This window comes from Platichthys flesus, chromosome 6, assembly GCF_949316205.1.
Source record: "Platichthys flesus chromosome 6, fPlaFle2.1, whole genome shotgun sequence".
Lineage (NCBI taxonomy): Eukaryota > Metazoa > Chordata > Actinopteri > Pleuronectiformes > Pleuronectidae > Platichthys > Platichthys flesus.
Window position 1 is genome coordinate 7,712,925 of NC_084950.1, and position 17,113 is coordinate 7,730,037.

At 47.7% G+C, this 17,113-nt stretch overlaps 1 protein-coding gene across 1 annotated transcript in view; it reads left to right on the plus strand.

Annotated features, from left to right (window-relative positions):
- The window catches only part of b4galnt4a (beta-1,4-N-acetyl-galactosaminyl transferase 4a), a gene marked incomplete in the record, with an annotated part of 125,044 nt that extends 109,390 nt beyond the window's left edge, over nucleotides 1-15,654 (plus strand). The window contains 12 exon segments of the mRNA XM_062390761.1: nucleotides 4,773-4,839; nucleotides 7,059-7,223; nucleotides 7,441-7,550; nucleotides 8,057-8,157; nucleotides 8,389-8,462; nucleotides 8,566-10,084; nucleotides 10,510-10,898; nucleotides 11,028-11,181; nucleotides 11,287-11,359; nucleotides 12,101-12,254; nucleotides 12,710-12,836; nucleotides 13,457-15,654. Coding sequence (XP_062246745.1) covers nucleotides 4,773-4,839; nucleotides 7,059-7,223; nucleotides 7,441-7,550; nucleotides 8,057-8,157; nucleotides 8,389-8,462; nucleotides 8,566-10,084; nucleotides 10,510-10,898; nucleotides 11,028-11,181; nucleotides 11,287-11,359; nucleotides 12,101-12,254; nucleotides 12,710-12,836; nucleotides 13,457-13,571 — 3,048 coding nt within the window.
- Nucleotides 15,655-17,113: the final 1,459 nt, after the last annotated feature.

The following is a 17,113-nucleotide window of genomic DNA, read 5'->3' on the forward strand; positions in this document are numbered from 1 at the left end:
TTCATATTCCATTCAGCAAGTTTTCAATCCACTTGAGCTGAAGTTGTAACGACATCCAGACGTTCTGCAGCCGGCAGATTTGGGTCATGTTTAATTTGTCAGATTACATTCTGTTAATGTATTACCTCATTGCGTGTTTATTAGCTTGGAATTTATTATATTAAAGGAACATTTTCTGTCTCTATTTATGTTTAATTCAGATTAGTTTTTAATTTCTTTTACCTGCTGGTCATCTTCCTTATTGTTAGTCATGTGGCCGCAGAGCAAACCCATTGGATTTAAAGAACAGAGCCATGAGCGTTGATGTTTCTTTATCTTTTTTCTTTTTCTCTATTGACCCTGTGATTCGTCTGCACACTGTCCAGGGTGTTGGCTCCCGGTCCCACGTGACCCTCACAGGGTAAACAGGAAATGGATCGATGGATGGATTTTATCTCTGTTTGTTTTAAACTCAGGATGACTTGCTGCAGTGCAAACACATGGGGGGGGGGGGGTCATGCTATTAGTGTGGACGACTGTTTGTCTCTTTGACGGCCCTGTGATTCGCTGGCGACCTGTCCTGGTTGTAGACTTACCCGTATCTTGCTTAAAGAGGAGATTGGCTGTAGGCTCTCCACGGATAAGGGGGATTGATTGATAATTGATTGATTGATTGGTACATTTGAATCTAGTTAGAGTCAATCTCCAATCAGAGCACAGAGCTCAACAACGTAGCCACACTGACTGTGATGCGACCGTCATTTCCACAGATATCGGACTTCTTCTAATCGAGAATTCAACCCCCCCCCCCCCCCCCCCCCTCTCTGCATCCACCTCTTCATCCCCCCCATTGAATATTGTTCCTCTGTCCCCAGGGGGATTCATGATATTACGTGAAAAACAATCCAGCGTTCATGTCATTGTAACAGGGAATGGATAGTGGCGTTCCCCCTGCAGCATGTAAGTGTTTAGTTCTGTTGAGCTGTCAATTGAAATGAGAGAATAATCAGTCAGGAGCTGTGACTGTGTGTCCTTGTTCCCGTGCTGAAGTCTTTGGTTAGGTGCTTTTTGAGGTTTTCTCCCACGGTATCAGCAGAGCATCAGAACAGCAGCAGTCCTCTGTGCTCTGCTGGTGAGTTAGCTGTGGAGAGCCTGTCATGGGTCTCTCTTGATGTGCTGCTGGCTGGCACCTGTCAGTGGGCTGCTCCATTACACCCAGCTACAGAATCTCCATTAGTGCAAAGCTGTCATAACTTTTCTTGCATTCCATCAGCAAATGGAACTTTTTCTTTATTGTCATCTCACATATTTTAGAGATATAAAACTCAGGTGTGAAACATTGACCTGGCTGGTCAGCTCTATCTGACAGCAGTGCAGTACAGGAAGCCTTTCAGAGTGAGCCTCATGTCTGTGAGTAGCTTTCAAAGGGTCCAGAGAAAATCTGTCCTGGGAAGTTATCGTCTTCATCAACTATTAGCAAGGAAGCAAACAGTCTGAGCGAATTTACCAAGATGTCCGACTACTCCTTTAATAATTTAGAGTTAATATTGGTAACTGCACCTCTGTGTCAGATTTCTGGATATTACAGCAGGTCTGTAAATACTATGGTATAATAATACTTTCCCAACCCAAGCTATGAGTCCAACCCTCAGAAGTTATTAATACCTTCTCTCATTTACTTGGTAACTGTCACTTTGTCTTTATTTGGAAACACAACTAGAGGACAGAATCCCTGGCTTGTTAGCAACACGTCCTCCTCAATGGAGTCTCTGTTCCTGAGGCCTAACAGTTGTCTGGCAGCAGGAACTCAACGACAGGTCAGTGAGGGCGCTCTCGTTGTCTCCGGCCTCTTATTCAAACTCCAAATGAGTGACCATGAGTTTTATTAACTGTCCTGACAACAGTGAGAACTGTCTCCACTTCCATCCCAGTAACAGCCTCCACTCTATTTGTATCCCGAGATTGTTTTGTACCTCGGTTGTGAAATGGCTGTCACAGTGTTTGGAGGGTTGCATGTGAACTTCTGAACCGTCACACCCACTGAGATGGATCACGTCGTGTATCTCAGAAGCACCAGGCTGCAATTTTCCCAGTCAAGTGGTGAATGTGCTCTTTGCTGAGAAGGTTCTGGTGTCCACTACACCACTGACCTACCAGTCTGCCAGTTTGTGCTTTAGGCCAGGTTTGTGTGTGATAATGACAGAGAGAGGGAGAGAAACCAGACGTGTCAGTTCTCTGCAGAACAAACCAACAATGACAGCCAGGGAGCTTTTGTCCAGTTAAAGCTGACGGATCTTCCCTCTTCTCTCCTCCCACTGTATTTACCTTCATGCCATTTTCACTCCATTGCCATTCCGTGATTTATCAAGTGACATGTTGGAAGGTTCAAAGTGGTGAAGGGGTCACAGCAAAAAATAAATACGGTAAAAGACACAAACAATAATATTTTTCTCGTCGAAAAAAAAGTCCGAACAGGACCATGACACCACTCAGTGTTTACTTTGTGTTAATCTTATTGGGCCTCAAATCTGGATTGATTTTTACAGAAACTGGAAAAGGTCAGGTTCTTTTATGTCATAACCTCTAAAGTGTCACACTAACAACAACTTCTAGTGACCCACAGTGCTCCGGGGTCCTGGAGCCAGTGATTGAAATGAAAGGAAACAAACATATGAGCCGTCAGCTCTCTCAAAAGCAATAAACTCCCGATCGCCAAGGGAATAAACCCAACCTGAGCCAAACTACCTGTGTGTGTGTGTGTGTGTGTGTGTGTGTGGGGGGGGGAGATAACGTTCCATATGTGTCGTTCCAGTGGGAATCAAACCCCGTGTTATGAGCTGGAGTAACACTTCTGGTCGGCTGATTGAAAACGATATGAACCCCTCATATGTCACCGGGTGGCCCAGGCATGATGGGACGTGACAAATCGAACCTGCCGGCCGCCCGCTGCCATTTTGCTCTGCGACTGCTACTTTCTATTATTTCCACTCGGATATTGATTTTCTTTCCTCTCTGTTGAACTTGTGGGGCCAGTGAGCAGGCCCCTGCTTCTCCCTGCAACTCCCGTCAACACTATTTCACACGAGACGCACACCGAGGGAACACACAGACAACAACACGTACATGTAGCAGGCTGTTCGCACACAAACACACAGTTGGATCAATGGCTCCCTTGAAGGAATGAATCAGGGAGTCTGTGGGTTCCGACGATGAAGAGTCGAAATTCACACAAAGCGTAAAACGGGCTACACACAGGTGCGTGTGCAGTATTCCAAGTGTTTTGTAAAGTCGATGAAACTACAGCAGTGTGTTGAATGTGATGCTCCCCCCCCCCCCACACCGGATCCTTTCTCTCATCTGATATGTAACAAAGTCATGCTTCTCTTACATTTTACCATATGAGTTTATCTGCAAGAAATGGGTTGGGTTGGTTGGTTGGCTGGATTGGCTCAACCGACCAGACGGATGGACGCCTGCCCCCTGGTGGAAGGATGGGACATGGGCCATGATAGATTACGTAAAATGTTGATCCGATGGACAGATCTCATAAAATCGTTTTCACTTTCTTCAACCCTGTGTTTTTTAAATGCTCACCAACTTCCCAGGGAATAGTTCCTGGATCTCGATGGAACAAACCAGTCATATTTAGAGGAATCTTGAAGTGTGTGAAAGGTGCAGCTTGATTGAGTTGAAGGCGACGGTTGGGCCTGGGCCGAGTTACCCGCCTCACACATCACAACTGAGAACATTGATCGATCACTGACAAGCACTCATGTGGTGTAAGGACACAGTTACATTTGATTTTTATCTGTCATCTAGATCTTTTTTCTTTTTGTCCCGCTGTTGTAAAAAAGTTTCATCTCATACTTGGCTCGACCTGTTTGTCCTTCCTGGAGTCAGTCCGGCGTCAGGCGTCTGACTCGACCTTGAGGACGGTTGCCCCCCCGACATAACGACGCGATGTGGAAGCACTCGGTGTCATGCTGAGCAGCATGGGGGGGGGGGGGGGGGGGGGGCGGCTCAGCGTGACGTCGCTCCGTGCCCTTGTTTGTTTTGTATATGTGCGCTTGTATATTTCTGTCAGAAGGAGGTGAAGAAGAAGAACACAATAGATACAACAGTGTAACAAAAGCTAGATCTGGGCTTATACTTATCTGTACCTGGTGAGCGTATTAGTGCCGCACGAGTGACAAAATGTGGATTGCAACTAAATCTAAAAGAGCAACGGAGTGTGTGTGTGTGTGTGAATGTGTTTGTGCTACATGTGGAGGTATTTGCATGAGCCTGAGGAGGGTGTTTATATTTGTATTCTGAACCTGAGGGTCGGAAAATGACCTGTCTCCTGTGATTACATCCCGGGTAACCAGAAGTGACGGGGTAATTGTGAAATCTATTTAAAAGAATTGTAGCTTGTCTCTCCCTCTCTTTCTCACTCTCTCGTTCCAGGTCATTACCAGATCTTTCGCACCTACTCCTCAGCATCCTGTTCCTACAGCTTTGTTCTCACTCTCTCTTTTTGCACATTTCGCCCTTCCTTCCTCTCCTCTCTTGTTTTTTTCAGAAGCTGTCTTCTGTTCTTCTTCCCCCTGTTTCCTCTTCTGTCTCTGGTTAAGTGTGTTTATAGTATAACCCGCTGTCCGGTCGATGTCGCGATGCTGCCGAGATAAAAAACGCAGTGTCACAGTTGAGGCCGCAGACAGAGATGACAATTTCTGCTTTCTATTTGTTGGTGTGTACTTTTCTCTTTTCACTCATTCCCCCCTTTTCTCTCCCTCTCTGCTTTTCCCACACAGTGGCGTCCGTTCCTCCCTGGTCTGAAGTATGAAGTGATAGACTCGGCCTACATTTCCCTGTACACAGGTAAGAGTCCATCTGCTCCATCTCTTCTTGGAAATAAAATACATTTCATCAGGAAAAATAAAAATGGACTTTTAATCGTCCTGGTGTTTTGGACTAACACATGGACACACATGAGACTCCTGATTATAGAAAAAGAAAGTCTCTTTGTGCTCGGCAAATAAAAAGAGGAAATCAAGCTATTCAGAAACCAGCCTCATTAATCAAGTCTGGTATCGATCGGTAGTTTAATGTCACGGAAACTGTTTTTTTTTTAAGAAACAAGTTTTGCTCTGCTCTTATCAAACTCACATTTAAAGTCACGTCTGTCTTCCAGGCCGGAGACATGAAACAGACTCTATTTGTGTCACTCACAGCCGAGATGAGCGCTCTATCTCCTGAGTGGATGTCTAACCTCTGTAGCTCCGAGAATAGCAGGGTGTCACAGGGATTCGCTTTCGTTAACAAGGGAAAATGTCAGCCGCACAGAAAATGATGTGTGGAGTTGTCATCCCCGGCTAAAGCTGCAGCGTTGGGTGGATGAGAGCCGAACGCTGCAGCCGTCTTGTTTAGAGCCGGCTGGATGACAGAGAGGAATTTCATCCCACTCTCCCCTCTCCTCCATCCCTTCTCCCTCCCTGCGTGTCGCCCTCTGCCCCCCGGCTGGTTCTCTCCATGTTGTCAGTGTCAGAAAGCGTTTTCAGGATCATCCCTGTTTGACATGTTGGGTCCAGAGATTCTCGTCCTCCGTCTTATTCGGTTCAATTAGGCGTCTGATTGTGTTTTCAGTGGTTGTAGCACTAAATAAGAGCAGGTCATTTACTCTAAAGTCAAGACCTTGACACAGAGCTGTAGCCACGCACAACAAGATGGTGAGAGGTGATCCTGCACTAAAATGAACAGCTCATATTGTCTGTGCACGTGCTCCTCAGACTCCTCCATCACCTGGGTGTGTCCCTGTGGTCATTGGAAGAAACACAGCCGCTGTGAACACTGTGTTGTATTAATCTGTTCAGAGCATTTAAACACCTCGACACCTCTTTCCAACATTTGCCTGATAAAGACGAGCACTGAAAAGGATCAGGTGGGACAGGCATATAAATAATTCAGGACATCTGGTGTGACGCGCCTGTGAGAGATTGAAATGCAGTTTGCAAAAAGTGCAAGATCTGACAAGTTCACATTAGAAGCTGCGATTTAGAGGTGATTGGAAAATTATGTTAATTGGTTCATATGTGATGACTTCAACGATGCTGAGGCTCGGGTAGAAAACGGTTTCCGACTTTTTGAGTTGTTTTTCTGACTCGAGATGGCGTTCGCATGAATATTCTCATTTTTTCCCTGAAACAAGGCATAATTGTCCAAAACTGTTAGTGTTTTTATTCAACAGCTTAATTGTGTGTTTGTGTGTGTGTGTGTGAGTGATGTATTTGGCTTGTACCCATGAGAAATTATCTCAGAGCTGTAATGAAACAAAATGTGTTATATAATACCCCATCAAAATTATGCAGAAATAATAAATATTAAACACAAACACATACACACAGTGAAAAACAATAAACAGTATCCTGCTCTAGTTTAATCTCTGTAACATACCAACTGTCTAATGTTGTTATTTTATTAGAACAAACTAGTTCTAGTGAAACGTGATACAAATTAATTAAAAGAAAGACAAGTACTTTTTCTCTGTGTTCGACTATTTCATCAACACAGATAATGAGTGAGTCTGTGCAGGGGCTCGTGTGTAGTGGAAAACCAGGTGTGTGATCAACAGATGTGTCATTGTTAGAGGAGAGAGGTCTTAGTTGTACCATGTGCACACAGTCACGCACACACACACACACACACACAGACACACACAAAAAATGATGCTGACCACCCTGTTAATTACAAAGCATTTCTCCCATCAGGCCTTGCTCCTGACATGCCATTAATCACACGTCCTCTCTCTCTCCTCCTTCCCTCCTATCGATTGGTATAATTATGACTCTCCTCTGCTTTGTTTTTGTTTTGTTTTCTCCCAACTTCCTTTCTCCTGATCCCCCCCCCCCCCCCTCTATTGGTCGATAAAGATTTGTGATAATCGCGATGCAGAACATTTCCCTTCCGACAGCTTACATCACATTTGTCCGTCATTAAGATAATCAAAACAGCCCCGATGCGATAATGACACGTCCTCATTCCGTCCTCTGCACCATTCATGTCTCACTCTGCCGCCTCCTCTGTCCCTCGGTGTTTTTCAGACGAGTCCATTCTAAAGATGAACAGCGTGGACCACATCCCCCAGACCTTGGCCAGTCACATCCGTCTCCCGGAGGAGTCTCAGCCCCGGGGTCTGGAGGAAGGCAGAGCCACGCAGCACGGGGCAGATATGCTGAAGCCGGACCCTAGGGACACCTTCTACAGCAGTAAATCCAGACTATCATTTCCTCTGATTGACCGATTGACTGTCTGGCTCCCAGTCTCTCTAGCTGTCATTGTTGCAGTATCTATATATATATATATATATTTAGTTCTAGTATTGCATCCCAGCTTGCTGACTGCGAAGAGCAGAATTCCTTTTAAGCGTTTGTTTTTTCCAAGGTCTCATATATTTGCGTCTTCTCTCTCTCTCTCTCTCCTCAGTTCCGATGATCAACCCCTCCCGCCTGGAGAACGTCCTGCCGGCCTGCCTCTACTCCCCAACCTACGTGGTCAAAGATTTCCCCATCGCCAGATACCAGGGCCTGCAGTTTGTAAGTCACCCCTCCAGTCACCAGCCCCTCTGGGTTGAACACCAGCCACTCGATATGTGAGACATTTCTCACTGGGACGGCCTGGGTGCTAATTGGAGTATGTGCCATAATGATGTAGGGTCATCAGGAGTGCATCGGTTAAGGCAGTCAGTATTTTAATCTGTTGAAAATGACTAAGACAAACTACAGAGCAGAAAGATGAAGATGAAATAAGTCCATGCTGGTTTGGCTGCTATGCTAAAAAAAAAGTAATGATGCGGGGAACATGTTTTGTTGAGCACTGCTCCCCTCTGCAGGACAACACGAGTTACTGCAGGGACAAGTCACGAGCGATGAAAAGCCAGCAAACCCCGTTTTTAATTAGTCAGGAATCACTATTTAAGAAAGTGGCTGAATTTGATTGAAATAATTGAATCCCCATCTACTGATGCTAAATGACAAATAAACCCATTATCAGCGTTTAACAGAGTTATTTCATCTTTGAGTGACATTGTGCTTTTCCTCAGGTTTATCTGTCCTTCGTCTACCCCAATGACTTCACACGTCTCACGCACATGGAGCGGGAGAACAAGTGTTTCTACAGGGAGTCTCCTATCTACCTAGAGAAGTAAGGACACTGGTTTTTGCTTTTATCACCCACAGAGCTCCGGGGGACATTTGTCTCTGTCTTGTATTTACAGTCTGAGCAAGTGCACTTGTTATTCAGAGTCACTGCTCAGGCGCCTGTGAATTTCAGGGCAGTTTGAAGACGCACTCAAACTTCTAATCCTCCACTTTGATCTGTGTGTGTGTGCGTTCATCTGTGTGTGTGTGTGTGTGTGTGTGCTGTGTCTGCCAGGTTTGGTTTCTACAAATATATGAAGATGGATGAGGAGGATGACGACAGACCGTTCTTCTTCCCCAACCCAGATGGTAACTAATAAGCAAGAAGAGAAAAAAACACACTCCTGCATGCATGTACAAACACATGAATACAAATTTGTGTATAAACACTCCACTTTGCGTCTGCCTCCAGATTTCCTGGAGGAAGAGGAGGTGGTAGAAGTGGAGGACGAGGCAGAGATCGTCGGCACGCAGTCGTCCAAGAAGCCGTCTCATCCCAGCCAGACCAGTCACACCTCCAAGCCCTCCCATCAGCACCCGAAGCCCGGGCCCACACCAGCGAGCAGACAAGTCGAGGAGGAGGAGGAGGAGGAGGAGGTGGACCCCGATGAAGAGGAGGAGGGAGCTGTCAACACCATCATACGCCGCAGAGAGAGGAGACATTTTCTTCAGAAGGACGGACAGGTGGGGAGGGATCTGGACAGAGACTGGGGACGGGATCATACGAGAGAAAACATTCCACCGGGCTCCAGTAAGAGACTCGACCAGGCCCAGCCCGGGGCCCTGGAGCCCGATATGGACAGTGTGGTCCAGAGTCGCACCCTGTCCTGGGTCCGAACTGGTCCTGTGGAGCAGGGGCCTGGCGGGAAAGGAGGAGGAACAGGTGGTGGAGTAGCTGGAGGAGAGAAAGGAGCGGAGACTCCGCCTAAACTCAGCAAGTCTTCGCTCCTTTTCCCCCAGAAGTCCTCCCTCTCTGCGCTCGCCAGCCGAGCCAAGCAGATCATCAGCAACTCCGCCCACAGCAGCAAGCCGGGTGACAACAAGCTGCCGGGAAGCAAGAAGGAGGAGAACAAGATCTACATCACGAGGCCCCGCCCCGCCAAGGAGAGGGAAAGAGAGAGGGAGAGGGAGCAGCGGCGCGAGAGGAGGGAGGAGCGGACGTACCACCACCCGAGGGAGGTGTTCCCTGGAGTCTTCTTGTACCAAACTGGGAAGACCACGAGGCTGGTCAACCTGGGCGCCAGAGGCCAGACGGGAAAGAACCTTGTTAGTGCCCCACAGCTGTGGCCCCACCCCCCAACGAAAGAGGGGAAGACCCCCCCTCGCAATGGAAGCATCAACATACAGATCGACAGTGTACAGAAGTCCATCCGGAGGGCAGCTGTGGCAAATCAACCGGGAAAAATCCGGAGAAAAGTGGAGCGTCAGGACTTAAAGACGACCGCCACGGCTCATCTTCCCAGCAAAGACGACCCACTAAACCCAGTCTACCATCACCGAGATCCCCCTCCAGTTCCACTGCAGAGGTTAAACTCCACAGAGGACACACTCCAGGGTCAACAGAGGGTCACGTCTTACCTCCGGCTCTCCGAGATCACAGAGTCCCGGCAGCAGCCAGACCCGGACCCCAACCCGGCCGACCTGGAGCAGGACATCAACCGCTCCAATCCCGAGCCCGACCCGGAGCCCGAGCCGGAGGAGGGCGAGATGTCGGACTACAGCTACGAGGAGGTGGAGGCCCGGCCGGGCTGGGCGGAGGAGAGCATCAACTGGCAGAGGACCTTCTCCGTCAACCCGATGGACTTTGAGCTGCTGCGCTCCGACTGGAACGACCTGCGCTGCAACGTGTCCGGCAACCTGCAGCTGGCGGAGAGCGAGGTGGTGGACGTGCTGGCCCAGTACATGGAGAAACTCAACGAGCGCAACGGAGGGTAAGGATCCAGGAGAGCGAGGGAGAATAACGAGCGACTAAGAGGGCTCAGGTCTCGCTCCGACCTTGGAAATGAAAAAATGTGGTTTTTTGGTGTTAAGTATGTTGTAGATTCACCGGGAACCCGCCGGTCATGCCCCGGTGCTTTGACTTCCTGTTAGCAGACCTCGGTGTGTGCTGATCACCACTTTCTGCAGCCGCGCTCACAAAACCTTGAATGTGACTCGCGTGAAGTAGCTCGGCCATTGACATTTTTTTGGTGTTTTCATTTTCCTCCCACCTCACATCACACTGATAATGAGTAGCAGCACTTTAGAAGTGGTCTGCCCACAGTCGAACACGGTTTAATCCGGTTGTGAGCATGATATGATAAACCAACAGCCTTCCCGTTTTCTCAAACTCTCTTTTTTCTACCCCCCGCCCCAGGATCTACACGCTGCTGCGGATCATCAACGTGGAGAAGCGGCGCGACTCGGCGAGGGGGAACCGTTACCTGGTGGAGCTGGAGCTGATGGAGAGGGGCCGCAGCGTGGTGCGCCTGTCGGAATACATCTACCTGCTGCTCCACCGCGGCAGGCAAGGGGAGGAGAGCTTCGAGAACACCGACTCTGCCCCGGCCTCGGCGCCGGCCTCGGCCCCCTCCCCTGCCACGCCCGGCCTCACAACGCCGCCGCCGCCGCCGCCCCTTCCCTCCACCAAGCCCCCCGCCCGGCCCGGGGCGACCCCGTGGAGCACGGCCTTCGCCAAGCCCCTGCTCTGCCAGCCCGTCATGCTGCAGTGGAGGAGGGACGTCATGGTGCACTTTGTGGTGCCAGGTCAGTCAGCGGAGCGATTCACCTTAGCCTTTTAAATCTGGATCATTCTTATAGAACCTCATCAGCTTTCTCTCTTTCTTCTCTGACCTGCTGTTCACCCGTCCTGTCCTCCCTCCTGTGAACACCTAGTGAAGAACCAGGCCCGGTGGGTGCAGCAGTTCATCTCCGACATGGAGAATCTTCACCGTCAGACCAAGGACGACAACTTCAGCATCATCATCGTGGACTTTGAGAGTGAGGACATGGACGTGGAGCAGGCCCTCCGAGAGAGCAGCGTGCCAAGGTGCGTGCCCCCCCGCCCCCCCCTCCCCCCGCCTGGCTGTGACTCCAGCAAATGACATTTCAATGACTTCCTCATGATTCGTGTGTGGATCTCTTGTTTTGACAGATACGAGTATCTTCGGCGGGAGGGGAACTTCGAGCGCTCGGCAGGACTGCAGATCGGAGTGGACACCATCGAGGTTAGAGAAACAAACACTCAGAGGCCGAGGCAACAATATGTGAGCTGGCAGGGAAGAGACGCCCAGTGAAGGTCACCACGCGACCTTTACTGGCTGATGGACAGACGGAGGGAGCACTCATGCATAATGAATACATCAGTGCCAGGCCCGTCTGTCACAGGCTCGGGGAACTTGGCCTTATCTCCGAGCCCCCCCCCTGCCCCCCCCTCTCCCACTGAGCCAAGCTGTGGATGACGGGGAGCTGCTTAGACAGTTTGCTGCTTTTCCTCTGTCATGTGTTCGCCACAGCTGTCGCATCCGCTCCTTCTCACAGGTTATTTGTGTGCATGTGCTTTTAATGCCGCTCGCTGGCTGTCCCTCCAGCACACACACACACACACACACACACACACACACACACACACACGCCAGCGCACCCACCCACCCACGGGGGGAGGCGTGTAAATTTGGACTGGCGTTGATCTGTCGGCTGAGTGTCGGCGCTGTCCCGGTGCGATGACAGCGCTGTCACTCACGTCTCACTGACCTGCGGGCGTCTCGGAGTTGAGACGAGTTACTGCTGAGCCCAGACGTCTCCACTCTCTTTAATCCTCACATCCCACATTAGTCACATCACACGAACGTGAACTTCTCGTAAACAGGTTGCAAACTTTGCACCCGCTCACATCGACAGAATGATTCACGCGCAGACTTTCTGGATTTCATGTGCATTAACCGTTTGTTTCTTCTGTCCTCTTGCAGGACAGTCACAGCATCGTGTTCCTGTGTGACCTGCACATCCACTTCCCTCTCAACATCCTGGAAAGCATCCGGAAGCACTGTGTGGAGGGACGCCTCGCGTTTGCTCCCATCGTCATGAGGCTCGGCTGCGGCAGCTCGCCACGGGAGCCTGATGGTAAGACTCAAACTAGGACAGCACTCAGTGGAGCCCACACCTCCAACAAGGCCCAACAGTCCCTTTATGAAACCACAGTTACATTCACTGGATCCTGGTTATTATTTAGATCTGCACCAAATTGCTCACAATCATAGATATCACCTGATCTGGATCCACATCACAATGTCATGGGTTCTCCCCTGACCCATACCACATCATGTTATCTCTACACTTCATGGTCCGTCCAGGAATCTTTGCATAATCCTGCTAAACAACATACTATCACACTCAGACAAAAACACAATCTCCTTGTCAGAGGTGATAAACACACACATCACATGCATGCAGGGTCACATCCTAATATATTCATATTTTTTTGATCATAACTCACACTCGTTCCTCAGTTATCTACACACGTACACATACTTTTGCAGTGAGATGTTGTGTTGATATTCTTTTTCTTCTCTCTGCAGGTTACTGGGAGGTTAATGGCTTTGGCCTGTTTGGAATCTACAAGTCCGACTTTGATAAGATTGGAGGGATGAACACGGAGGAGTTCAAAGACCGCTGGGGGGGAGAGGACTGGGAGCTGCTGGACAGGTAACCCGGGCTCCCAGCCACCATTATAACCATTAAGAGAGTGGCATGTTTGTTGAGACTGTGTCAGAGAGATGTTCACTCAACTCTGTCGAGAGGTTTGAAGTTGTAGTTCAACGATGAATACTTGACACATATTTTTAAATGTGTGGCATGTTTCCGGTGCACCTCTTCAGCTGGTGTTTAATTTCTGCAGTTGTTAAGATATTCATTTGTCAGATTTCTGCCTCCACTGAGGTAAAATAGCTAAAGTAGTTGGAATATCGTGTTCTGGTACTTTGTCCTTTATACATTTTTAATGTTTTTAAAGCTTTGCAAGAAGGTGGAAATCTCAGCGACGGCTAATTCAAAGCCTGAACTGACCCTGAACCAGAAAAAATACAAGTTGAAACAGACTATTGAAGGAAGTCCCTGGTTCCAGTTACTAACGAGTGGCTATGGTGCCCGTCTTCTCTCCTCGATGAAAAAAAATGTGTTGAACCTTGAAAGTCCTTAAAAAGCATTAAATTCAATGGACTAATGAGATATTTAAAACATGTAATCAAAATAACTGGAAGTCGTCATTTTCTGGGGTGATACTACAGAGTGTGTAACCCAGTGTCTGTCCCTGCGTCTCCCTCCAGGGTGCTGCAGAACGGCCTGGAGGTGGAGCGGCTGCGCTTGAGGAACTTCTTTCACTACTACCACTCCAAACGAGGCATGTGGAACGCCCAAAACAAGAAAACTCCCAAGGGATAGCGCTCCCTGCAGGTCGGACGATCCTACACAACCCACACTGCAGAGCCACTGTGTGTGTGTGTGTGAGGGAGGGGGGAGGGGGGGGGCCCACGGTAGCTCGCTCACTGCCTGAACTCTGCCTTCTTTTGAAACCCGGGGCTCCTCTCGCCGTCGGCCTCTCTCTGTACGAGGAAGCCGAGTTCAAGCCCCAACTTTGGAAACGAGCTGTTTATGCAGAAACCCGAGTCAGCACTTTGCCTCACTGACTGAACTACTGCACAGAGAGATGAGAGTTATTTTGAATCTTCCTCTCTCTGCCCTTTTTTTGGTGCAATGTTTTCAGACGGACTGTGGAAAGCAGCTGTTTTTGTGTGTGAATGCGTGTGTGCGTGTGTGTGTGTGTGTGTTGCCGCTTGTGTGCGCTCATGATGACAGGAAGCACCTTTTTTCTAACGAGGAGATGTGAAGACAACCTAAGATCTTTCTTTTCTAACACGCCCTCACGCGGGCGACCAATCAGAATGTGTATCGACATGTTGTCCCGATGGATTCAGACACGGTGCCGCAGATCGAGTGGAGGAACTCTGGCTGCGACTGTATTTCTAAATACGTCAGCTACTACCTGTTGAATATCGTTAAGCAGTGGGACCGAGGTGCTGACGTTTTCCTGGTGTCTGATTTTATCACACAAACAAGGTTTTTTCTAATTCGAAAAAAAAGGCCCTTTTCTCCGAACAGATGCTGACAGATGTTCCATCTTTGTGTCTCTGTCTGTCCCTCTCTCTCTCTCTCTCTCTCTCTCCTCTTCAGTGTCTTCTGTCTTTGACTCATTTTGCTTATCTGTGTCCTTTTGTCTGCTGAAGTATTTACGTTTAGCCCTGCTGCTGTTGCGTAACATCAGTGTTAGGTACCTCAACCAGATTAATAGCTACCGGTTATGACTTGATTAATTTGGTTATTCACTGATTTTTGTTCTGCTGTTAGATATTTAAAAAAAGGGGGGGGGGTTCATTTGTATGGATGCTGTAACATTGGTGCTGCTGTTTCCATTCTAAAACGCAGCGAATGGATTTCTCAGAAGTCTATTGAGGTGTCCTCCATTCCCTCCACACCTCTCACCTCATCGTCAACTGGAACAGGAGGGCAGAGGAAGCTTCCTGACTTTGGATTTAAAGTTGTCTTTCTCTTGGTATGAAGCAGTTTCTGTGTGTTGCATTTCAAATACTGGATCTGAGGGGGATTTAAAACTTTCTCTCATATGAGAATATTCACGAGAAAGGGAATGCTTAGCTGTTGAAAAACACCAACACTCCTCATTTAAGCTTGTGGGAGAGCAGCTCATGCGTTGGACGCGATGTGCCATGGCTGTTTCTCAAATGTGTGCCTTTATCAGGGTTTGGCTGCCGGCCGTGTTTTTTTTGAATGACATTAGAGGGCAGGGACAGACGGAAATTTAATGTTATTTATGTCACTGTACATTTAAGATACTCTGTAAAACAAGGAAATGTGGTTTTCTTACATGGATTACAGATGTGTCCGTCTTTATGTTATAATATTAACCTTAGCAGAAAGAAGGAGTGGTCGTTTCAAGTCCTCATTGGTGAGATAGACATAGTTGGTGTTGATGACTACTTGAGGGAGCAGGAGGTGTGATGGAGACCAGGTGGCAGCTGCTGTCCAGCAGGACATCTCCTGCTCCCATTAGTTTGGCTGAAGGCCGAGCTCCCAATGCCTCTGTTTATACAACACGGTACTTACATTGACGGGGAATGGCTGGAGGGATCGAGGTTCGACAAATACACGGACGAGAGCCAGTGATCCTTTATTGACGACCTGATTGTCCAAGACGCCCTCCAAGACCCTCTCCTCGCCTCGACAGGAAATCGGTCTCTACTGTACGTCATTGACATGGGATTATTTAAAGAACAGAAGACACACAGTAAATATAAGACTATATATATGAGAAACATTAAAAATGAAAAATAGGAATATACATTCCAAGGTAATTTCTGTGAAATTGTTTTGTAGAGAAAGAGGTTATAAGAATGTATTGTACTTTTATTTTGATTTGTCGTTTTTTTTGCAAATAAAGTTTTATGCTTACATCCACTTCACTTCTTTCGGAGTTGCTTTCATTTTGAAGGTTTGGGCGATCCCACGTGTCAATCCCCTGTCTGACCACACGGTGGTGCCTCACCCTTACTCACATTTACTGTACCTGCAAAAGCCCAGTGGTTAAATGAATGACATAAAATACATGGAAATTAACAATATAAATACAGATTCAGTGCAGTGGTGGGATTATTCAAAGTCAGATATAAGATTGAATATGAATTAGTAAAGTTAGAATGCTCACAGACGTGAATAAGCACTCAAACTGTCAGGGATCCAAATTCAGATCAGATGACATAATAGACCCATGTTTTGTCTCATCAATGTTTTTTATCGAGCTCATTGGGTTTTCAACTGCCCATTGAATTCGTCGTACAGACTTTAGTAACAGAATTTGTATTTTAAAGCCTATTCTGGACATTTTCTATTCATGTTTTCAACTCCCTTCAGTCATATTTGTATGGTACCATATCCCAGCATACATTCTCTTGAGGTACTTTACATATAAGCTAAAGCATTGCCTCATCCAGCTATCATCCAATATTGTGAAACCCAGCATTTCCCACAAAGAGCAAGCACTTACTGACAGGAGACATACAAAAAAACTCCCCTTTAACAGGAAGTGACCTCGAGCAGAACCTGGTGACATCTGTCTCGACGGGAAATGTCGCGTGTGAGGCTGAGGATTAAGAAATCATCACGTTTCTTCACTTAAAAAGAATCTTGCCCACATTTCAACAGGAACTAATCCTCTAACATCACGAGATACAAAGCTTAGTAAACGTGAGAGCATGTGAAGACCTGTTGCCGCTCTCTGAGTCTGACATCACTATATCCAGTGACAACATTATGACTGAAAACATCCAGTATCACATCCATTCTGTTTCATGACCAATGCAGAGAGAAAATCAAACATTGTGAAACTAACAGTTTGAACTCCAGCGGGGCTGACGTGTTTTCAGAAAACATCTAATCTAATGCAGAGTGTTTGGTTTTGATCTGTTGACCCCCCCCCCCCCCCACGTGTGTCACTGTAGCTCAGGGTGGTGGGCTGGCCTGATGCCGGCCCTGAGCTTGCACATACACACACATACACACACATACACACACATACACACACATACACACGCACACACACCATGAGGTAAACCCGGTCTACGCCAAAGCTACATGAGGTCTGGATGAGGCAAGAGCTAACCTCCTGCTGATCTCCTCTTCTCCCTGTGTGTGTTTGTGTGAGTTCGAAGTATTAATCTTGTTGTGGGGGACTTGTCATCCATATGTGGACAGCAAGCAAGTCCCCATAATGTAAGTCATTACATGTTAAGGTGAAGATGTTTCAGGTGTAGGATTAGGTTCAGGTTAGATTTAGGTTAGGGTGAGGGTTGGGTGTGGCAAGTAGTAAATGTAGTCAAGGTTAGAGAAAGTCTGCAGGAAATCAATAGTAAGTC